Consider the following 24701-nt stretch of genomic DNA (forward strand, 5'->3'; position numbering starts at 1 on the left):
GGCTTCCTTTTTTTTTTTTTCCTCCTCTACTTCCCACAATGTCATGCTGTGTACCAGACCATTTCTGTTCTTGCCTTTTGAGATTCTGTGTGATAACCGTTCACGAAGATGAAACACTTGGTGGGTGTCATCAGTAGAAAATCTTACGATACTACTGTAAATTTAGCTGTCAGATAATACCAAGAATATAAAATTACAAAATACCTGAAGAAATTCATTCTGTTTTAGTGTAGTGACTGTATTGAAATTAGCAAATGTTATTTACGGGAAACGAATTTTATGTGAACCTAGTAAATACATTTTTTTGATAGAAATGGTAAAGCTTTAGGTTGGAATAGTCTTTTTCCATCCAAACAGTTTGTGTATTTGCCTGCTCACCAGTTAAGCGTAGCTAGTTGGTGAAGTTCTCCATCTGCTGGTACGAGGTGGTGAATGCACACTGCAGGTAGGGCTGGAACTGGTATTTCTGTTCCTTAAATGTAGCAGCTGCATTAGTCTTCAAGAAACTTAGTTCTTAAATTTACTTTTTAGTTAAAATTATTTCCAAACGTGTCTCAAGACAATCATGAATTTACGACGAAGGGCTGGCAAAACCTGTTGTTTTAGTTATGGTAGATTATTTAACTTCATAACTATTGTTTGATTCAGCAGTTCAGTGAACTTTTAGGTTTGAGGCAAGTGCAGACAAGCGAGCAGAGCTGGAATATTTTTACAGATTATTTTTTACTTAAAAAAAAAACCACCCAACCTTCCCTCAAGTTCCACATTTCCTGTCTAATTTGTCCCTTATTTTTTTCGCAAATAGAAAGGGACATTACACACACAGGCCTATTTACTCTGCTGGTGGAACAGTAGAATGTTGAGAAGTGCAGTTTTTCCTGCTTCCACCAAAGATTTTCCTGCTGGTTCATAATTGTGCCTGCTGACTTTTTACCTCCTTCCACTCCAGGATGTCAGTGAGAATTGGTTTTGCTTCAGGCAGAAGAATACAGCTGGAGTGGTGAACAGCCATCATTTCACCAATGATTTTATGAGGGCTCTAGCAGCCCTGAGTGTTCTGCTCCTCCCCCTGTCCCTTACTTTTTAAAGTATGTTTGTAGTTAAGGAGAAGCATTGTGACTGTATCTGTGTGCTTGAAGTTTTAAACCTAGCTGTATATCTTAGCACTGGTACTATATAGTTATTCATCTTTATTACTGACTTGGTGTTCTATGTAAATTAATGCAAGGCAAGGATAAGGAAACACTTCCGTCAGAATTGCAAATGGAAATGAGGCTCCCTTTGTTGGAAGACTGTTTTGTGATGGCTGTCTAGACATGGGAGGGATAAGAACAGTACAACTTTGGTGTTGAGTACTGTAGAAACCTTTTCTTTTTAAAGCAAGAAGAAAATAGCAGGCCAAAACAAATTTCAAAGTCTAATCGTAGTTTTCCCTTATTTAGGATTATGTGCATCTTTATATATGCCCTTTCTGCTCAGAACTGATCTTTAATAGTTTTAGTACTGTTTTTGATTCTGAGCTTGGTGTTCAGAAAAGTGAATTTATTCATTGGACTACAGTCCAGCATCTGAGCCCATTTTTTTTGCATTCTCAAGGATGTGTCAGTGCTGTACTTCAGAATCATTGCAGTTGGCAGTTTAATCCTTCAGGAAAATGGTTCAAACTCTAAAAGTCTTTGTTTAATGTTGCAAGCGGGGGGAGAGGGGGGGACCCCACCAAATTTGAAGTTGCTTGTAGTTTTTCCGAAGTTTCCAGTTGGTTTTATGGAAGGGTTTATTAGTATTGTTTTGATAGAGTAGGAGTAGTACTGATTTGATAGATACTGTTAAACATGTGGAAAAAGATTCATTAGTGTTCTAAGAAGGTGGTTCTTTTACATTATTTAACCATAAAAATTGTGCTGTGGTGATCCCCACAATGTAAACTTAGTGTCGTGGTTTGGCCTGAAACTGGACACCAGCTTCATTCTGAAAACTTAAATGGCCTTGGGCATCTGAATTGTGTTTATGAAATCCTGACTTGCGAATTTGCACAAATAGACATACACAAAACAGGAATTTGCTGAATTGTGTTAGAATATTCTCAAAGGTTACATTCATATTTTTAAAAAGAATGCTTGGTGAAATACGCTGCTTTGAAGAGGCAGGTGGAATTTTTTTAAAAGGTGGTATTCAGCAATGCAATTAAAAAGTCAGGGATGAGTGTGTCTTTGATTTTTATTTGTTTGTTGACTAGGTTACTTAGAAGGTGCACCAAGATTCATGATGGTGCTTTTCTTCTTTGGCTGTCTAAGCTGGCTTTGTAATTAGTATTAACATCTAGCTCACTGTGGGTACTGTATTCATCTAGAAGTGGTGGATTAAACCTTTTTGTTTTCCTTTCTTCCAGTCTTTTGTTGGTATTTTATTGGTAATTCACACAACATTGAAAATGTTAACATCTGGATTTTATGGGTTTAGTGACTAATAATGTAATAACTGCAGATAAAATATGGATCTGAAGGAATTATTTTGAAGTGAATATGGTGTGTAGAATTAATGAAACCTGCTAGTCACTTAAGAGCTAGGAAGCGCTTGAAAACTTCTAGGTACTTAAGGATACTCCTCTAGTGAATATGGCAGGCATTAGGAGGAGCTCAGATACTCAGGGGGGTTTCCTGTGCTGAATCCAGAGCAGAGCAATGTGTGCCCTAGTGCATTAGTATTCTGGTTCAACTCAAAAGTGAACATCTGAGAAGCATCTCTTGGACATCACCACTCACCTGGCTTTTGTCTCCCACTATGGGGTGATTTCAGAGCATGTAAACCCAGCTCATTTCAAACGTAAGTTGGTACGTGCTCCCACTGCTGTTGGACATTCAGTTCTCATGATGGGACTAGAGCTGGTCCAAAGGCAGTTGCTGTCCTTCCCCACATACATGTAATATGGGTGATAGGTTCTTTGCTCTGTCGTGTTTGCAGTGTCTTGTGTAAAACACTGCATTACTTGCTAGTGTGGACAGCCCATGGTGACATACTAAAGCTAAGCTAAACATTGGATTGAGTTAAAATCTGAAGAGCAGAATTTTGATTAAATACTAGCTATCCTGACTCTTAATAGTTCTGCTTCGTGAAGTGATCCAATACTAGCAATATTTCATCACCCTCTTCATAGTTGTTCATTTGCTTCTCTTTTGAAACTCAAGTTATGTAAACATATCTTTTTTCCAGGACTCGGTTGTGATGTGCTTCTGAAAGAAGAACTGAGAATCCATTACATACTTACACTTTTGGGAAAACTCTCCTTCTAATGTATTTTGCAAACTAGTTGAATTATCATCATAGAAATTCAGCATGGGAGGAGCTGTGAGTGCTGGAGAAGACAATGATGACTTAATTGATAATTTGAAAGAAGCTCAGTACATTCGCACTGAGAGTGTGGAGCAAGCCTTCAGAGCAATTGATCGTGGTGATTATTATCTGGAAGGATACAGGGACAATGCTTATAAAGACTTGGCCTGGAAGCATGGAAATATACACTTGTCAGCACCTTGCATTTATTCTGAAGTCATGGAAGCACTGAAGCTTCAGCCTGGATTATCTTTTTTAAATCTGGGTAGTGGAACCGGATACTTGAGTACAATGGTGGGATTAATATTAGGTAACTTGAATGTTTTTATTTTAATATAGTGTTTCTGCATATTTTTAGAAGATTATACAAGCCCTGTAAAACTTCACTTTTACGTCTTTAAAAATGACAGTACTATACTTAACACTGGGTGTTCTGAGACATGTTAAAATATTGTATGTTATCTACAAGGTGTTCAGTGACGCTGCTGTTCAGTGACATTTCATGGAGTTTTGGAAGAGAAAATTGTTCCTGCTTGCCTTTCTGTAATCTAAAATTCTTATTTGAAAGAAAACAGTCCTTTTGCTGCTTAAAATGAAAAGGCATAGAGGAACAATTTTTGAGGACTAAAATTGTAGTCTGCGTTTGCACCATGTTTATGCCCTTTAGGTTACTATTTTGGTCTTCAGTTTATGGAAAGAAAAATCTAAATTTTAAAGGCTAACGACTCTTGAAATTTAGTTGAAAAACAAATCTATCAGCATGCAAGCAATTACGTTAAAATACATTTATTTATTCACTTTATTAGTGGGAAAGTTTTGGGATGTAGACTGATAAGACTGTTTAAGCACTGCAGGTCTGTGGTTTTTTTAAAACTGTTTTAACAGATTAGCACTGTGTTTTTTCTTCTGTTTTCAAATATATTTCCAGTATGGAAAAAAGATGGGATGAAATATTGCTGTCTACATTTAAATTTTAAAACTTACCTTAGAGAGAAAAATGTTTTAATTATCCTCCCTCCCCAATATTTAGAATACAGACCATGTGTATCAACAAATTTTTACAAACTAATTTCATTACATGAAATAACTTCATTTATTTCAGTATGTAGTTTTCATAGATACAATTTTATTGACTGTATTACATGGAGTTTTCATATTTCCTTGGTTGCTGAAACCTTGTTGTGACAGGTAGTACACAGATTTTGCATATATTTATATAGACAACTGAGGTGTGAAGAGTTGGTTTGTTAATTTTCAATTAGTTCAGTTACTTTGCCATCTACTCTTATTTATTAAAGAATAGAAATTATCACTAATAGTATACAACAAAAGTAATTTGTTGGCATCTCTGGCAGTGTTTTTTGTTCCAGTTAATACCAATAAATTCAACAGATTCTACTGTTCTCTTGTGGAAACAGGACTTATGTTCATTCACAGGTAAAAATTAAAAAAAAAAAAAAAAATCTACTCTATTAGAATGTTGCTTTGCCCTTTTCAAGAGTGTTTCTGTTTAAGTGAGTAGATATTTTTAATAAGATTGTAATATTTTATGTTCAGTGTTCTATCTCAGTATTAAAACAATTAGTATTGCTGCATTTTTTTCTCTAAATGTTTGCTCAGGTTAGTGAGTAATGGTATTCATTTATTCCTCTGCCTTGGGGAAAGTTTTGTTATTTCATTACTCTTTCTTAACTATGATCTTTAAAAAAGAAATTGTGGCTTATGTATATTGCACTTGTAGCTGTCTATGTATCTAACCCATTTGTGGTGTCTGTTGGTTGGCTGTTGAATGCTCCTGGATTTGACCTCTCCCTATCAAGCAGAATTCCTATCCTTCAGAATGTTGTATGTGGAGTTGAAGAAATTAAACAGGAAAAGACTTGTCTTCTGCGGAGGGTGAGATTGGCTGACAGCCCCTGAGGAGCACTGTTATGCTGCAGATGTTCCCACAGAGCCAGCTCAGGTGCTGATACTTCTCTAGCAGCCTGGAGCAGTGACTGCGCAGCTACTTACAGAAGCAGACTTTCTATGTTTCGGTAGTGCTGTAGCCAGTCTCCAAAGACTGCTTAGTGTTATAATGTGGTTTGAATGCTAGGCTGAGGCATGGAAGGTATAAATATAATTCGTGTGCTTGTATTTTCGTACTCTGCTCCATTTGATAAAATTACTTTTTACATATAATCTTTCTTTGTTATTTTTTTTTTAACCAGGGAGCAGCTGCTTTAACAAAGAAAAAGAAACAGATGCAGTTTTCTAACAAATAAACCATACATATTTTTAAAAGCTCACACCTTTTTTAAATGGATTTCAGTGTGCACTGCAGTTAATACCAGAGCGCCATGTTTTGTGTTTTTTACAGTAGTTGGGTATCTTTCAATTTGATAATGTAGTGAGTAGTATTTCTGCCATGTTGACAATCTCAAAATGACTAGATTAAATTATCACATAATTTGAAACACTGTAAGTATAGAAACATGCTAAAAAAACCAAACCCACCAATCCATAGAGATTAAATTAACTGTTGCTGATACCATTAAAATGTAAACGTAGTTCAGACTAAGTGGTAGACTTTGGAGAGTAGCAGAGAAGTTGGTTTCACGTTTTTAAAATGCTGACTCTTTGCTTAAATGTACAGCTGTGACTTTCCTGATGAAAGAAGAGAACATCTTTCTCATATTTCTGTTCAGTAGCATGATGTGGTGGTGTCTTGCATTCATAAATTTAATTTCAAGCTGTTGGAGCAACTGACATTTCCAGGTTTTTTCTTTGTTTTTCAAAATTGTGTATTGAAAGGAGTGTATGTTTGAATTTTGGGACAGATGATGTCAATGCATTTTTAATTTACTTCAAATTATGAGGGTAAAGGAATGGCAATTAATTTTTAATTAAAAAAAAAACATGCCTTGGATGCTGCTGCATGCTGTAGAACTGTAACTACACTGGTTAGAAGCTTCATAGCTTATTACCGTACAACGGAACATGAAATAATTAAACAGCTAGGAAGGGATTGCCTATGCTAATGCTTTTCTTAATGTGATAGATAATAAACCAAATTTACAGTAGATATGAATGTCAGCAGGAGGTACATGTTTTCACAAGTTCTAAGAAGATCCCCTGGATGATCTTCCTACCTCTTGCCTGCCATCAGAGAGGTCTTACAAGTGCTGTCTGTGGTAACCTATTGGACTGGTTTTATTTGACCTAGTAGAAAATGTTCTAGACTCTGTTAAGAATTGCAATTATTAATTATCTTAGTGGCATATACTGTTCTCATGTTATTGCAAGAAAAAAACCCCAAACCTTTCTCAGTAACCCTAGGTCTGTTTTGTTAATCAGTGTACTAGAAAAGACAGATTGAATTCTGTTTCATTGGAGTAACATCTTTGAGCAAAGTATTTAGGAGAGACTTAGAATGCAGTAGAGAATATAAATATAAGTTTTGTCTAATCTTACTGATGTTTACTTTCCTTCTTCCCCTTCCCTCTCCCTTTTCCAATTCTGTGCTCCAGTGACTAAAGTCCCTGGGCTATGAGTGCATGTTAAATATAGAATCCCTACAGTAAATGTGACTATCTGATTCGGATTCCTTCCTGATGTGGGTAATCCTCATAATACTGTCTCATAATTTCTTCTTGTTCCTGAAATACAGCATTAACACAGCACACAGATTGACTTGGAAATATAGTTGGATTTGATTGCAGGAAAGCAGTGTTGCAATCGTGATGCGATTGTAATGAGTGAACATAATGTGGTCATTTTCAGTTTTCTAAATAGAAATTAATTATTATATAAGTAAATCAGGAGCAGACTTCTGATTTTGGAACCTGCAAAATAAAAGAGCAAATGTGGCTAAGGGGTATAATATCCGATCTCTGTATTGTCAAAAGTGAAAATTTTGCCATCATAAAACTTTTCAAAATTTAAATACCAAAATATGGAGTAAATTATAATTTGCAATTATTGTATTACAACTAAATACTGTTGAAAAAAGTTGCTCAGACTGACTTAAGTGTAGGCAGATTAATTTTTTTCTGCATGCTTATGAAGAAAATTCATTCTATCAAATGGTTTCGCCACAGTTCTATCCCTGTTCTTTCATTTATCCTTTGGCCTTTTACCTTCCTCTTAAGCAGTGGTAAGGCAGGTGCAAAAAATAACTCTGTCTAGCAGTATTGGGAGACTTCTGTGATTTATGTAATGTTGGTACTTTCACAGATGAAAGGTATAATGCTGTTCCATGCGGTTGTGCTATGCTTGAAAAAAAACCAAACCAGAAACAAAAACCACCCTGCTGTTTTTATTTACAGGACCTTTTGGGATAAATCATGGAATAGAGCTTCATTCAGATGTGGTAGAATATGCCAAGGAAAAATTGGAGAGCTTCATAAAATATAGTGATAGCTTTGATAAGTAAGTATCTAATCTGTCTAGTTCACTTCGCAGCAACGTTTTTTTTTTTTTTTAAACTGAGTGCATCATTGGTTATGAGTTTAGGGAGAGGAGAAGAATGGCATCACACAACCAAAACATAAAATTTCCAGTTTGTGACAACTAGTTCTTGAGGTAAGTTAAGGCTTAAGAAAGCACGCTTTAGAAATGTGTGAGTATTCTTGCTGTGTAGTACTTAACAAAATTGATTTCCCTGCGTTTTGGCTGTGTGTACACATACACACACGTATGTATGTGCATGTACATGCATATATACATATGTACTTACGAGAATGACGTGATATACAGGTGTCTTTGCATGTATAGAGTAATTTGTATCCATTAAGTCAGTTTTTATGTATAATTGGACATCATCTTTCTGTACAGTATTTTTTCTAATCTACCACTGTTGATCTAGACAGTGGTAAATTTATCTGATTGTTTTCATGTTAATTACCTGAAGAGCTGGACTTCGGAGTATTCATCTGTGCTCATACATCACAGACTTCCGTTGATATACTTCAGGGTTACAGGGCCTTGAACCTTATTGGTTCTACCTACTCAATAATTTTGTATTATTAGTTTTAACATGGCCCATAAGAATCTGGATCTTGGGTGCCTCTGTCAAAGGGAAAACAAGGTTCTAGCTAGGGCTGTTCTCTGTAGAGACTTTTTTGCTTACAGGCATAAGTTCTCCAACAGTGATTGTAAGGTACTGTCTGGAAATGTAGAAGAGCTTTTGAATTGCGGGAGTAGCCTAAGAATTGCATGTTCTTTTCTCTTCCCCAGCGGGCAGCAGAGAAAATTCTTCTATCCATTTACCTTTGTTGTAATGTGCTTTATGAACTGCCATGCTCTTGGTTATGTTGGCTGGAGCTCAATCGACTTTATTCCATACCCCAAACTTTGGGAGCTCTGGTCTGACCACAGGCCTTCTCCCTTATGCTCCTAAGTAACGGAAGGCTCTTAATTAGAGTATAAAGTTAAGTTTAAAGTATCATCCTAGTGTTAACCTTCATGTGAATTCAATTCTGTACTTCTGATACTGGCTAGATTATTTTAATACTGTGTTTCCCCATTAGAATAAATTGTGTAAGAGAAAATACTTACGCTTCATTACTACTGTCTTAATTTTCATACAAGTACTTATGTTAGCTGAGGTTAATACATAAAGAAGCCAGAACAAATAATGGATTCAGTCTAGAACTTCATGATGTGCTTTATATAATCTGTCCTTAAAAAACGGGTGTGAAATGTGGTCACTCGTGATCATTACTAATACTACATTAGAGGTTCTATGAAGTTAGATGTACCTGCCAGTTAATCAATTCTTGCGCATACCTGTATTTGTGCGTTCCTGTAGGTCTGTGTCCTCGGAGAATCAAAAAGCTGGTTTTGATAGAAATGTCTTTTCAAACTGGTGATTCTTTTATGTACATAAATTCAGAGAAATTGAATGAAGGGGTAGCAAGGAAAGGCTATAATTTAAACAAAATATGATTAGAATGTTTACGTAAATGAATATCAGAACACTGGGGTTTATACTTCAAAACATGGAAGAAATGGAAAACACAGAAGTTGCTAAACTTGACATAAGTGAATGTCAGTGTTATATGTATATTGTGTTTGAAGGAAATAAGAGATCATATGTAGTAAATGATCAAAGTATTCTTAAAGGAGAAAAGGTATATTTTCTGCTAACTCAGCAAAGATCAGCTCTGGGGACAGTGTTATAAATGCTGTGTGTTATTTACAATAGTAGTTAAACTGATCTTTAGTTATACAGTGTTATTCCAGTGAGGGGGGGGAAAAAGCAGGTTGGTGAACGTGTGATCTAAGCTTTACCATTAATTTGTATATTATTATCTTGGCATATGCTGTTTAACAATCCACCTTTTCCTCACAACAATAAAATACTAAGCAATGGCTATAGAAGCACCTTCCTCATCAACCTAACAAGAATTATACTCCTATGAAAGTGCTTTTTGATAGAAATCTACTTGGTAATAGCTGCACTGCAGCTGCTATGGTACTGATCGGCTGTTTGGATTTTGTGTTTTGTGGGGGGATTTGTAACTTGTCTGCGTAGCTGATTCTGTCTAACTGCTTTCTTTGTCAGTAATCTGTTTTTTAATGCAGTTAATGAAGATGGTGTGTGGATTTTTCTGTGATGAGGTTCTTCTATATTCTTTTTTTAATAGAAGCGAATTTATACAGCATGTCTTGAATTTTAATCTGCCTCTCGAAGTGATGTGCTCTGGGTCAGTCAGTCTGGTTTTGATTCTTGTTTCCGTAACTTTTTCCTGCATCTTCATTTATAAGTGAAAGATACCTACCCCAAATTGTGCGGGCTGTGGCACCTGAACTTATGGTGCTTAGTATTTGGACGAAAGACCACCCAAGAAAAAGGTGTGCGGTGTCTGTCTACTGTTGAACACTGATGTATACTAAGCAGGCATCCTTATGCTTTGAAAGTAGATTATATGTGGCAGATTGGTATGAATGAAGTTAATTGACTGAGTGTACGTGTGTGTGATGGGGAAAAATACCTTACACTTGCCAGCAGCCTCTAATGAGGCATGCAGGGAACAGAAGGATCACAGAGACCACAATCCATTTTCCTGGAGTAATGGAGTTATGTGTATGGGGAATTCTGTAAAACTTCACATTGTCACTTCCTTGCATTCTTTCTTAACTGTGTAATGTTCTTCCGTCTGGTCTGAATATTTGAAGCAATCTCCTTTTTGAAACAAAAATCAGGGGTTTAACCTTATGGGTAGGCACTTGGAGAGCTTCAACCTAGATAGATCCTAAATATACTTTGTGGTGTTCCTTTGCTTGGAGCAGTAGGCCGTTGGCTTTGCGTGGAGCTGGATCGTGATGATTTAGGTGTGTTTTTGTCTGATAAAGCAAGATGGAATATTGCTTTGCCATTTTTACGGGGGAATGATCCAGTGTTGTGTGGTATAATACAACTTTTTTTCTTGAGTGCTGATAAGAACATTGTTGAAATGTAATTAAAACCTTGCTTTTGATTTTTTGATTGGGGTAGGTGCTTGACTAGAGACTGGAAGCAATGTGAAAATAGCATGTCCAGGATTTGAGACTCTCTGTGCCTAAAGAGAGGGTTGTCTACCTCTGGTAGCTGGGCTTCTCTCAGTTTTGGCCTCTGGAACTCTTCATCAGTGGAAAAGCTGTTCAGATACTTGCTTCCGAAAGACAAATAATTGCAGTAATCACTTGTATCCGTATCCATATCCCACCAATCTATAAAAATAGTTTTCCTCTAAATGGGGGTGGAGTTGTTCATCTGAGAAGTAAAATGCTGCCTTGATTTTACTTGACAACCTATGTTTGCCAGTAGAAGTAAAGGAGAAGTGCCGTCTGAAGGTGTCGTCATGGTTAAGGTGCAAAGACTTTAGGTATAGACTAAAGATCTCTGTCTGAGTCTGAAGTACGCATAAGGCTCTCTTTCATTCTTAAAACCTTCAGGGAATGCATGCCAATTAAGGGGAAAAAATCATTCCATGAGAAGGCTCTATCTAAAACACATATGTGCAAGTACCAGGCCCCGCTTCACTTGTTTATTGAAGGGGAATGTGTTGTCTTTTCTGCTCCCAGTCAACTTCTAGACCTAGAATATCCAGCTCGGAGAGAGAGCCACAGGGCAAGGCTAGGTTGCCCATCTTCTAGCACCCTATCAAAAACCAAACCTGGGTAAGCTGGTGAAGTCTCTGCTGTGAAAGAAAATCACCAACCCTTCTCAGGATCAAAAGAAACCACTTCAATGGTAAGTGACAAGAACCCTAGTACTACTTCTGGGATAACTGTTATGGGTGAAACTTCTTCCTGAAGTCCTGTAGTAGGTTGTGTTGGCATTGAAAAATAGTAAGCTTAATCTTCCAACAGAATATTTATTTGTCTTGATTGAAATTCAGGGCTCCTGCTAGGACTCTGAAGGCTCACTTTCTTTTCATTAAAGCAGATTTGAAACTGAAAGTTCCGTGTATACACACAAAGAAAATAAAGCTCCTTTCTGCCTGCGCAGCTGGTTAATGATTGCAGTAAAAATCTAATCAGGAAAAGCAAACTGCCTCCAAAAGTCACTGGTGGCTTTCTCAGTTTAAATCTTACTGATAACTTAGTCTTAAATTTAAATAAATGTCTTATTAGAGGGGAATTACTTGGAGCAGCTTGATGATACTGGATGGTATTTCAGAATTTTTGGAGAGTTTGAGTTGACTGACTAAAGGAAATGAGTGTGGATGGGAAAACAGCATATTAAATTCATAGTGAAATGAGTTTTCTTTCTGTAAGGGCTGTGAGCAGCAAGCTGCGATATGACTGTGGTTAGTAAATAAGGGGATAGGCAGAAGTGTACTGTTAGATGATACCCTGGTATGAATGTAGTAGTTGAGAGGTGTAAAATGTAGCTGGTGTGATGCTAGTTTTAAGAACTAACTAGTTTTTCTCTTAGCAAAAGACAGGTGTAAATAGTTTAAGTGGTTCCTCAGTATTGCCTTTTTTAAAGCATCTTGTAACATGTTTTACTGTTTCTTTCAAACACAAGCCTCTGGATGTTGAAAGTTGTTTTTCCTTCCAATTACCTTATTTTTCTTCCCAGTTTTATTGAACTTGTTACTTTTTAAAGATTCAAGTATGTATACCACTTTAAAAAAAAAAAAAAAAAGGAAGACAATTCATGCCTCCTACTTGCACCTAGTTTCATCTTCGAGACATCAGGATAACATCCTGCATTCATGAGGATTGTGTAGATAGAAGAGCTTAGCCCAAGAAGCATCCTGTACATCTTCAGAGTTGGAAGTAATTAAAGGGTAGGTTTTGTGGGTGGGTGTTACGGTAGGACCAATCAATGAACCCCCTTTAAAAAAACAAAACCAAACCAAAACAAAAAACACCACACCACAAAAACCAAAAACCCACAAAACCTAAAAACCTGCTATTAGGGTAGGTTATTGTAGTGTGTTCTCTTATGGTTTTTTAATTACTGTTTTGTTGTCACACAAATACTAGATTGGTGGATATGGATACAGGAGCAACAAAATTTAATCTTAGTTCTTTGCTATAAATGTTTTTTTAAAATGGATGTTAATTTTATTACAATAGTGATACTTCATTGTGTTGATATCTATGGGGAATCTTAACTTACAAGAACATGGGCAGTAACAGTCTATTACTTGATAAGTTTCTTAAGTTGCTGCAGCAAAGACAGAAATGCACTTGAAATTCTACAGGCTTTTTTTACATTTATCTGGAAGAAAAGTACTATGGCTGTGTTGAGGATGAACTTGAAACGCCCATCCTTGAGGGATAAATTACAAAAATGTAAAAGATGGAAGGGCAGAATCAGGTCAACAGATGTTTTCTGTGCTTGAAACTGCTGGATTGTCTTGGGCTATGGCTAGATGTGATCTGTGTATGCTTAATTTATCCTATGGCAAGTGCTCATTTAAAGAGAAATTTCCTGTTGCTGTGTAATCTATAATGGGAACTCTTTACTTTCTGTTCTGTTGGCTGTTGGTTCTCTTGTAATAAAGATACCAGATTCAACTGAAGAACCTATTGTGATTAAAACTTCACCAGATTGTTGCAGCAATTTATTTTTGCCTTTTTTGATATCTGATGTATAAAATAACCTAAGAGTTTTTTTCATCTTACCTATATAATTCTCTGTAAGACCACCGTGGCCATTTGCTAGAGGTGAAAAAATGGTAAATAACACTTGGCACTTCTGAGTTACATTTCAACTCAGTAACTAAAAAAAAAAAAAAAAAGTTAAATGAAATATTGCCTCATCTTGATAGGTAGTTTATGTGATTGTCAATACTGCATGTTAAAGCAATAGATCATTTATTTTCAGCAATGTCATTAATCTAATAAAAGATAGCTCATTGTAACACAGAATGAAATTTAATATCTGATCTGTTTTGATGTCCCAAAGACAATAGGAATAAAATCATCTTGTTGGGTATAGTGACAATTAGGACTAAAAGAATTTGGGTTTGATTAGGTCAAGTTCCATTGTTAAACGATGTCGTTGATACTACTTTCACACTGTAAGACTAACAAGCTTGTGATACTGTCGGCATTCTTAAAATTGCGTACTCCCTTGTATTTGCAGAACCTTTGTATTTAAGTTTTAGGTCATTTCTTGATCAAATGGAGTCTTTTATACTTCAGTAAAACTGAACTTCGCTTTTTTGAAATTTTTTTGGGCAAGTTAGTAACACAAGTTCTCTAAACTACACTTCAGTCTCTGTTGGAGAGTCATCACAAATCACTGGATTACATAAATACTATATATAAATAAGTGGTACATACATTTATTGGCTCTTTCTGGTTCAGAGGTGCATGTATCGTTTTGTGAAAATAGAATCAGCTGAAGATTCAGGCAGTGGGGAAGGAGTCTTGTTGCATTACTGGTAAGATTTACTTTATGTGGGACTGTGGAGCAGTAAGTTTGACTGCTGTACGGCTTAACCAGGTTTGAAAAGTCCATAGTGCTCTACTAAGTATGAACTCTGTATGCCTTTATTTCTGGTATTTTGTCAGTGTTCATAATACATGAAGCAGTTGGTTCTGTGGGCAGCATGAATGAAGAGGGTTGTCTTTTGAACTTGCATCTTGCCATGACTGGACACCATTTATAACCTTTTCTTCCTATTTTTCCTACCTAGTTTTATTTAGCTTTCTGGGTAACAGGAAGCTACATATGGCAGTTCTTGAACTGCCTATGTTCGAGCGGGCAGCCAGCATACCAGTGCAAGCCAGCAGGGTGTTAGCATTGCATGGTAAGGTGAGCTGAGTAGACCCCCTTGTTTTTCATCTGATAAGGACTAAAGAGATGTGTTCAGGAATTACATGTACCCTAGTCCATACCGTGTTCAGGTTTGCTGTGGGAAAACAGCCTGTCAGGAAACTCCTGCTCTTGACAAATTGGTTTGAAACTACCTGAAGCTGCGTTGGGGAAGAATGTATTTTTTGAAGTAAATGGACTAACAAATAACTGGCTGTTTTGGTCATATGCCTCATGCCTCTACAAAACTGTGCTAATAATGTGGAGCACAGTCCAGCCAATTTAAAGTGCCTATAGACAGAGTTGGTCTCTAGTGCTTAGCCCATCTCATTCTTACAGGTGTAATAAGTTGCTTTTATGTTTTCATTTGCGCTTTGTGTCCCTCTGGTTGCAAGCTCTGGAGCTAAATGAGAAATTCTCTTCAACTTTTACTATATTTGTAAAGACCACTGTGGATTTTCACCCACAGCTCAGGTCTAGAGTATTTTGCGTATGGGGAATGTTTTGTGGATTTTTGTTTTGTTGTGTATTTTTGCTTCCTTGGAGAGTTTGGTTGTTCCTGCTTGTTTTAAGAGAGTGTGACCAGTGGCTTCATGAGCTTAAGGGTGGTTTCTAGTAGCGGATGCAGTTTAGGAGTATCTGGTAGTAAGCTTGCCAGCTTTTAGAGGAACTTTGAGAAGATCAGAAGAAGTTGTGAAAGTTGCCAGGTTAGGCAGGCAGGCTGTCGTCTCTTTTTTTTTTTTTTTTAAATAACCAGAGACTGTCTCAAGAATTAAAACTGCATTTTAGAAAAGTACCATATTCTCTCTTTCCCCGCCTCCCCCACCCCATTTCTCTTGTACTTTTGAAGCCCACAAACCTTCAAATTAAATTGATGTGGTGATGCTTGACTTGAACTGTAGGCAACCTGAAATTAAAACTACAGCATGAGCTGCCTGATTGACCTTCAGTGAATGTAGAAAAATACATGATAGTCCAAGTGCTTATGAAATGAGATCGTTTCTTCAGCAAAGTGATCAGTGCCTTGGGTTTAATTTTCTTCCCAGCATTTAACCTTGCCTAATGTATTTCTAGATCTTTCTGTGTTAATCTGAAATTATTTCAACCACAGTTCAGGCTGGGCTAGCTGCCCAGTTGTGTGCAATAAGGAAGTCATTCCCCACTCCCCCTCCCTCTCCCTCTTTTTAATCTACCAGTGTTGTTTGTAGCTTTCAGTTTTTCCACTGGATTTAGATGAGGAAACAACATTACGGACTGTTGGCCCCATACAGCACATGAGAGCACTGTGCCGTAGTTGGTAAAGGATTCTGGGGTCTGTCTGTAACTAGCCAAAGAAGGAAGCATAGCATTATTTTCAAGATCAAGCATCCCATCTTGGCGGAAAAAAAATATACTTCAAGCAAAGACTTAAGTTTAATAGAATTCTGATTTGTATATGTCAGTGCTGTAGATAGGAAAGTCAGTTAAGTCTTATAGCCAGCATCCCCAAGCAGTGAAAGCTGCCAAGCTTCACTGTAACTGAAGAAATACTGATTTGAATGTTGTCAGGTGTTGTAGTGGGATTTGCTACTGCTAGCCAAGTAAAAAAATACTATTTTCCAGTGACAGTCAGCTGTAAAGTTCATAAAGTGGCTGCATGTATTTGAAGAATTCTTTAGAAAAATTAATTCCTTCCGGATGAAGTTTGAGATGTGCTGGATTGTGATACTGCTGGGTGAAGTTTATGAACTATTTCATGCAACACTAAGGTGTTAGGTTTTACTTAATATTTTTTTTAAATAAACCATAAATCCTTTCCACCAGCAACTGCATAACCTCTCTTCTTAATTTAAAGTGCTTGGGGAAAAGGTAGTTATTCGCTGAAGGAATTTTTACGAAAGGTACTATGGCGTTAACAGCTGAAACAGTAAGGTACTGCAGAGATTTGAAAAATGTCAGAAAATATCAGTGTAATGGAGAATATATGCAGCTTTGGCAATAAAGCTCTGTCCTGTGCATCTTTCCTTCAGTATCTACTGCAGTGATGAGTACTTGCAGTCTTTGCAGCTTCTGTTATAAACTTAGATCCACTTAAAAGCAGGTATATAACTTCCATTTGCTGATGAAAATTAGAACAGATGTTTCTGCGATAATTAACCCTTTTTTCTTTGTTGCTTTGTGTGTGGTCAAAAAAATGAAAGGCTTTTCCATTAAATTCCTTTTTTGGAGGAAAAGTGGGTTGGGCTCAAGGTGGAAAATTGGGAGGTAGAGAAAGATAAGTCTTTTAAAAGCCTAATTTTTGAAAAAATGGAGGGGGGCTATTAGGAAATGAACTGTTTCAGTATTTACTGAACAGTCTGGATATTGCACACTGTGATAAATACACTCTTTTAAAGGCACTTTTACTTTATGGCTTGTAAGGTATCTTTAGACAAATCTATTTGCTTTCAGTTAGGAAGTCTGGTGATGCTTTGAGGCCTTTTCTGTTTTGCGTAATACATAATTATAACGCTTGGTAATTTTTCTTCGGTGGTCCCTGATGTGGCAGGAAAAAAACCCAGGTTATTTTCAAAGTAGTATTGCCATAATACAGACTTCTGAAGTATGTATGCTCATCTTTTTTCATTACATAAGGGAAGATCTGAAAAATATTTTTCTGTCTTTATCTGGACTGGTTTTTCTTAAAAATCCTAATTTGAAATGTGTCCCCTCTTTGTCTTTTTTTTTTCCCCTTAGATTTGAGTTCTGTGAACCTGCCTTTGTGGTTGGTAATTGTTTGGAAATAGCTTCAGACAGTCATCAATATGACCGGATTTACTGTGGAGCTGGAGTCCAGAAAGACCATGAAAACTACATGAAAATTTTATTGAAAGTTGGAGGCATTTTAGTAATGCCTATAGAAGATCAGGTGACTTAGTGTCAATTTCCCCTTTTTTATCTTTTAGTATGAGAAATATATAACTTAAGGAATGCTTTTAAATGTATATTTGACTAAGTTAATATTCAACTAATGATACCTTGATTCAGTGCATTGCTGCAGTTAAGCAGATATTAGTCTTTTTAATGAAGTCTTGAACTTGTAGGAAAGCATCAATATCCTGCTTCCAACAAAGCCTTTGGTAAAACTGTGTCTTCAGTGAAACTAGAGCTCCAGTATTTTTAGTATATTATACCCATTTTAGAACTGCTTTGAAATCTCCCTGCCACACAGATGTTTTCAGGCGGTACTTAAAACCAAAGAAACCACCCTCTAAACCAAGAGAATTTATTTCAGAGAAATATGAAATAGCTGTGATTAGTGGGACATTGTAAGGGGAGGAAGAAGCTGAAGGAAAAAATATGACTTATTTCCAGAAGTTTTCAGTGTTCCTTTTCCATGTTAGATTAAAAGTTTTTCAGATAGGTGTATTATTTTAATAATACTTCGCACTTTTATCACTTTTCATCCTTAGATCTCAAAAGGCTTTACAAAGGTAAGCATTATTCTCCCTGTTTTACTAATAGGGAAATTGAGAAAGACAGATTATGTGATTTAAGTTGATGTCCTCCTAAATGCAGATAATTACTAGAATGCTTGTTGATAAACATGCTAGTTACTTTATCTTCCAAAAGGAATTATCACATTATGTATCTGTGTTTTCAAAATACCAAAGTGATTTAAATATAGCCTGCATGATTCAGTTCCATAAATACTTTTTTTTCAGTATGTATTGGACTAAGATACTGTCAGTTGAAAATGATGGACTCCAACTTAAAATTAGTTATGATTTGAAAGCAAAATTAAAGCTCTGAATATTTTTACCTTATATACAAATGGTTAGGGGGCTAGTGCATGTAAAGTATAAGGAGCAGCTGAAAGATCTGGGTTAATCTAGCCTGCAGAGAAACAGCTAAGGGAACATCTAATTTCTGACTTGGCTTCCTACAGGGGTGGAGAATTTACCTAGTGGACAGGAGTCAAATTCTCACAGGTGCACAGTAAACTGAAAGAAGAATGTTAAAAATCACAGCAAGGGGGAATTCTGTCTGCATACAGGGAAAACAATTTTTTCATAATGAGAGTGGTTGAACACTACAGCAGGTTGCCTAGACAGGTTGGGCAATCTCAGTCCTTGGAGATCTTTTTGACTTAATTGGAAAAGCTTCTGAGTTGCCTGATTTAACTTTGAATTTGGGAAGTTTGGTCTTGTTCAAGCAGGAAGTAGGACTCCAGAGGTTGCTTCCAATCTAAAGTATTCTGCGATCTTTTGGAAAAATCAGAAGAAGCAAAATGTACCTTGGGCCTTAATTTTCCAGCTGCATCTCTTCCCGTTGCCAGAGTCTTTTCAGTACTATAGTGGCTAAGTAATATTTCAAGGAATATGAAAGTCCTTTCTGTTCATAAAACAGCCTTTATAAATTAATTTTGAAGCAAATCAGAATAGCAGTGTGTTTGAACACCAATCTGAATAGTATTGAATATAACAAAACTGTAACCACTGATTGATTTTGTTTTTGTTTTTATGCAGCTAACACAAATCTTGAGAACAGGACAGAACACGTGGGAAAGTAAAAATATCCTTGCTGTTTCATTTGCTCCACTAGTGCAACCAAACAGAAATGACAACGGCAAACATGACACTGTGGGACTGCGTAAGTGTCATTGTTGCTCTCTCCCTTTGACTTGATGGGTTGTTACAGTGCCTGCTGTGGTGTTCTGGAAGTAGGGAGACTATACTATACAGACATAATACGATAGAAGAGGAACATACAGTTTATTAAAGTGGTAGCTCACTGGTATGTTTTTGCGCTCCTGGCATGTCTTCTGTGTTGATAAACAGTTAATATCCTGAATTAAAATGATACAGTGTTTCCAGCTTATTTTTCCAGACTTCTTTTCCTTTTAGGTTCAGCTTCTCTCTTTCTAGCAAGGTATAGATAAAATAGCAAGCTAATACTAGGTCTGTCAGGAGTGCTAACTTTCTGATAGTCTCCCAGAGAAAAATATTTATTCTCTTGCCCCTGAAGTGGAAGGAACAGGTCTAAACTGCAGCTGTGTAACTGTAGGTTATTAATAGCTGAGTGTGCTTGTGTTTATCTGCAACTGATACAGTTATGCCTACCTGTTTTTTAGTTGTCATTGGGGTTGACTTTCTAGGAGCAATGCTTTGAATTAGGTTAGAAAAGGTATTTAGAAAGTCTCTGAAAGTACATCTGTTGCCAAGAGGCTAAGATAGCATGATAAGGGGGAAAAAAGTGGCAGAGAAAGGTGTAGAGTTGAAATTTTCTGTCAGGATAGTCAGGGCTAGGAGTAGAGTAATAAAAAGAGCTTCAGTAACATGTGGGAACTTAAATTGACCCAACAAGGAGCCTAGAAGATAACAGCTTTTCTTTCATGTTTTGTTCTTGTTAACATGTAACAAAAGGGAACTAATCCTCCGGTCCTCCTCACATGTTTCTTGCTTCTGTGCACAGTTTTTTTATTGTGAAACAAGTATAAACCCTTCAGGAGTCCAGGATGTCCTATCAGGTTGCATTGGCTGTAATTACCGATCTGGCTATTAATTTTGAGAGTATGTGTGAGCCTGCCAAGGATAGTTCCTTATTATAGTTACCTTTACTTTTTTTGTTCAAGATATAGGTGATCCTTTCCTTTATGTAATCAGTTCTTCTGAAGAAATAATTTAATTTTGGTTGCTTTAACACTTGCTTTTTGAGACCTCAGAAGTTATTTCCTGAAATGAACTTACTAATACAAGATTATTTTTTCCCTCTGTTCTTCACTTTGGATGTAGTCTGTAATAGATAGGCTGTATCATGACTAACAGTGAAATACAGAGGTGGCTTGTCAAACTTTTTGGTCTTACTATGACTTCATGCAGTCTAATTCCCTAGAAGATAAAGGAGAACTTTCAAGTGTTCTCTATCACCATTCCTGAATTTTCAGAACAAAAATAATGCGGACTAGTAGCATTCAGAACTGAACTCTAGTACAATAAAGGTGTTTCTTATAAGTAGCTTAATATAGTAATTTTAAAATTACCCTTTAGTGAGAAGAGGAAAATAGCACACAAGTATGTTACTAAGTTGGCACTAGTTAAAAGAAAAAAAACACTCGCACACAAAAAATTAGGGGCTTGAAGTTGCACCGTAAAATGAAATGAGTAAGATACGCTTCTTTCCACTGCTTAGTCTGGTTTAGTTTTATCATGAAGCTTAAAAAGTGTGTGTAAAATACAGTGATTTGAAGCTCAAGGAAAAAACCTAATTTCTATTTTATAGTAACATTGTCTATTGGTCTCAAATCCACACACCTGTAAACTGTCATGAAAGATCAGAGTAAGCTAGTAAACATTATCCTTGCATAAACTTTATCCAGAAATTGCAGATGTCACTACTAAGTGAACATGGAGTCTACGCCATACTTTGGATAACCCTTGAATGCCTTTTGACACATATGCAATGTTATGTATAGACTACGGTTATAACTCTCATATGTACAGAGGGCTTAGTAAAATAATCAGTCAGCCCATTTTCTCATGGAAAACTACAGAGGTATTGCTAAAACAATCATTTTACGAACTCGGTTATTGGTTAGGACACAGTGCACTGCTGCCAGACAATTGGAAAGAAGTGGACATTAAACATCCATAAATTGTATTCTGTTCTCCTCCTTTAAAAAAAAATAAAAATCTTTAATGTGAATATTTTGATTATGCTTTTAGGAGATGTCATGGTTTAACTCCAGCCGGCAACCGAGCACCACATAGCTGCGCGCTCACTCCTCCCTCAGTGAGATGGAGGAGAGAGTCGAAAGGGTAAAAGTGAGAAAACTAATTGGTTGAGGTAAAGACAGTCTAATAAGCAAAGCAAGAGCTGCACACACAAGCAAAGCAAAACAAGGAATTCATTCACCACTTCCCACAGGCAGGCAGGTATTCAGCCATCTCCAGGAAAGCAGGGCTCCATCGTGTGTAACGGTTACTTGGGAAGACAAAATGACCTAACTCTGAACATCCCGCACTTCCTTCTCTTTCCCCCAGCTGTATATGCTGAGCATGACATGATATGGAATATCCCTTTGCTCAGCTGGGGTCAGCTGTCCCAGCTGTGTCCCCTCCCAGCTTCTTGTGCACCCCCAGTCTATTTGCTGGTGGGGTGGTGTGAGAAGCAGAAAAGGCCTTGACTCTATGTAAGCACTGTTTAGCCATAACTAAAACATTGCTGTATTATTAACACTTTATTTTCAGCACAAATCCAAAACATAGCCCCATAGCTACCATGCAGAAGATTAACTCTATCCCAGCCAAAACCAGGAGAGAAACTAAGAGGTAGGCAGTAAACATCCAGATTCTCATGTTACTGGTAAATGAGTTAAGATGGCTTATTCAATACCACAGTGGTTACACCTGTGTGGCATATTGCAAGCAAAGACAAACTGCCTTTGGGTAGGCTGTAAGTTGTGTGATAAAGGTCAAGCACCACTAGCATTGATAAAGTAAATACTCTGCCTCTCAACGAAGTTTTGCATTTGAGCAGGATGTTAACATGGTTGCATAGCTTCATGCTTAACTTAGTGTAGGAAGTAAACTTGTTTTGACCCACAGTGTACTACATATACTAAAAACTCTGGTCATGACATCACTGATAATTCACAATGATAGATTTTATTGAAGTCTAATTTTCACTTTTATTTAGTCATAATGAAGGAGAAAAGATGAAACTCCTTAGATTCAGTTAGATTTTACTATATTTTTAGATTTGGTTAGCCTCACATGTAATTTTTAAACATCAAGCAAGATTTGAGATGATCACTAATCAAAACAGAAGAGAGTCATATTTCTTCCTCAGTTTGACTTAAATCCATCAATATTGGTGGAACTTAAGGCTACATCTCTTATTTGAATTCTTCCCTAGGTGTCCTCCTGAGCAGTTCTGTATCCAAACAGATTTTACTTTACCTGCATAGGAAAGTTTTCCGACTGTCTTGCTGTCTTAGTTAGGACTTCCTAGCTATCCTTCCTACCTATTAAGCATTTCTTTAAAAAACAAAACAAACAAACAAAAAAAAACCCCACACAAAATAAAAAACAAACTCCAACAAAAAAAAGTCCAACAGAGCAGGTCTGAAGCTTTCTAAAAACTTGTTTTCTATGCTGTCTCTGTGTGGGTCTGGGATTGCTCAACAGAAGTACAGGAGCTTTACGTCTTGACTTCCTTTAGGTAGTATGAATAGTTATGATCTGGGATATGACTGTGAGGAGCTTACTTTGTCTTTAAAGCTTTTAAATGCTGTTGTCTTCAAAATCAAATAGGATATAGTTAATCATAACTATCACTAAAAATAATACAGCTGTTTTATATTATCTTACAGGTAAGAAAGCTGACAGATTACTGCTTTTACATCTTTTTTTACACAGGATGCAGTGTTTCAAAGTTTTGTTCCATTCTCTTTTGAAGGAAATAATTCTCTTTCCTTCTGATTGTATGCAGTCACTCTTACATATTTCTGTATATGGGATGAATGCCTGCCATTCATTACTTCAACATGACACACCTTGTGCTTGCATTTACTATGATTGGCATACAGTCTGCAATCATGGCTTGTTTAGCCTGATCATATAAATGTGTTTTGAATGATTATGTGAGGTTTTGTTCTTGGATTTTGAGTTGGTTTTATATTAAATGGGGCTTGGTTTTTTTGCTTGGTGTTTTTCTTCTGTTGGCATTAGCTGAAATCAGTATTGCCAGTCATAAACATCCTTTCTCTCTCAAATATGAGTAACTAACATGCAGCTGAAGTCAGTGTAGGGAACAGAAGATTTTGTTTGAAATACATAGCGTTTTTTAAGCAGAATGCAATATTGTAAGTGTATTTATCAAAATTATTTCTTCACTAACTTCACCCTTGCTGCAGTCCCCATTAATTTTATGCTACTTTGTACAGGAACAAAAATGACAAGCGAGGAAGTCGAACAGGCTGCAGTATTGGTTCGTGTCCTTCTTTGTTTTTGTTTTCCTTGGAATTAGTCAGCCATAGCTCATCTAGGGCAGGCATCCACCAGCCCAGCAACACTTAGTCATCACCTGCCTGTCTGTCATGGGAAAATATGTGGCTTTTGGCTTTTTGTTACTTGCTTTTTTTCTGCAGGACCTCAGTAATTTTGATTCCTTTTCTGCTGCAAAGATATGGGTGATTTACCTCGTTGGTCAGCTGTGAAGTTGACATGGCCCTCCCTCATCAGCTGCGTTCAGTAGGAAGTAGGGAAAAGCACAGTGAGTAGAAGAGGGAGGCAGAAGAGACAAACTTGCCTAAACAAATGTGATATAGGGGTAGAAATTCTTTTCCAGCAGCAGGATCTCAAAATAGTGCCAGCAGTACATCCCAAGACTTGCCAAGTGCTAAAAGGTGGCATTTTTTGTTGTATGCTTTCCTAAATATTTTTTAATAATCTGTTCATGCTTTCTACTTCTCTTGCCCATCTGTCAAAAGACCTCTTAATTTCTTGGGCTATGTATGTTCTCTAAAAGATTAATCATATTCCAGAAGCCATTTTCAGCTCAAGTCTGAGTCCTTTAGCTAAGTCTGTGGAATAGGAGAAGTCTTTCACTTGGGAATATGCTACAGGGTTTGTTAAGGTGGCTCTATCTACCTTTGTTTCATTTGCTTATTATATTGATATTGTACTAAAATTTCAATTGCTACTGAACATTAGCCTTTACTGCCTTGCAGCTAATTTTTTTGCTAGAGGGAAATTCCAGCTAGTGAGTATAACTTACTCTCTTTTTCATTTTAGCTCCATGTGCTGTTAGGAATCTCCAGGACCTTGCTCGAATATATATCAGACGTACCCTTAGAAACTTCATAAATGAGGAGATGAAAGCCAAGGGTATTGCTCAGAAGGCTCCTCCAAAACGAAAACGGAGGAGATGTCGTAGACGCAGGATTAATACCTATGTGTTTGTTGGTAATCAGCTCATTCCTCAGCCTCTAGATAGTGAAGAAGATGAAAGAATGGAAGATGATAACAAAGAGGAGGAGGATAAAGATCACAGTGAGGCCTTGAAGCCAGAAGAGCCTCCTCGAAATCTGTTGAGAGAGAAAATTATGAGTCTACCATTACCTGAATCTTTAAAAGCATACTTGACCTATTACAGAGAGAAGTAA

At 36.8% G+C, this 24701-nt stretch overlaps 1 protein-coding gene across 1 annotated transcript; it reads left to right on the top strand.

Annotated features, from left to right (window-relative positions):
• Positions 1–3333: 3333 nt before the first annotated feature.
• PCMTD1 (protein-L-isoaspartate (D-aspartate) O-methyltransferase domain containing 1) lies at positions 3334–24701 on the top strand (the record flags this gene model as incomplete). The annotated part of the gene is made up of 5 exons (XM_082014847.1): positions 3334–3640; positions 7638–7740; positions 17291–17462; positions 19063–19186; positions 24331–24701. 5 exons carry the CDS (start codon positions 3334–3336, stop codon positions 24699–24701), a joined length of 1077 nt encoding a protein of 358 aa, XP_081870973.1.

This window comes from Phaethon aethereus, assembly GCF_964289735.1.
Source record: "Phaethon aethereus genome assembly, chromosome: 2".
Lineage (NCBI taxonomy): Eukaryota > Metazoa > Chordata > Aves > Phaethontiformes > Phaethontidae > Phaethon > Phaethon aethereus.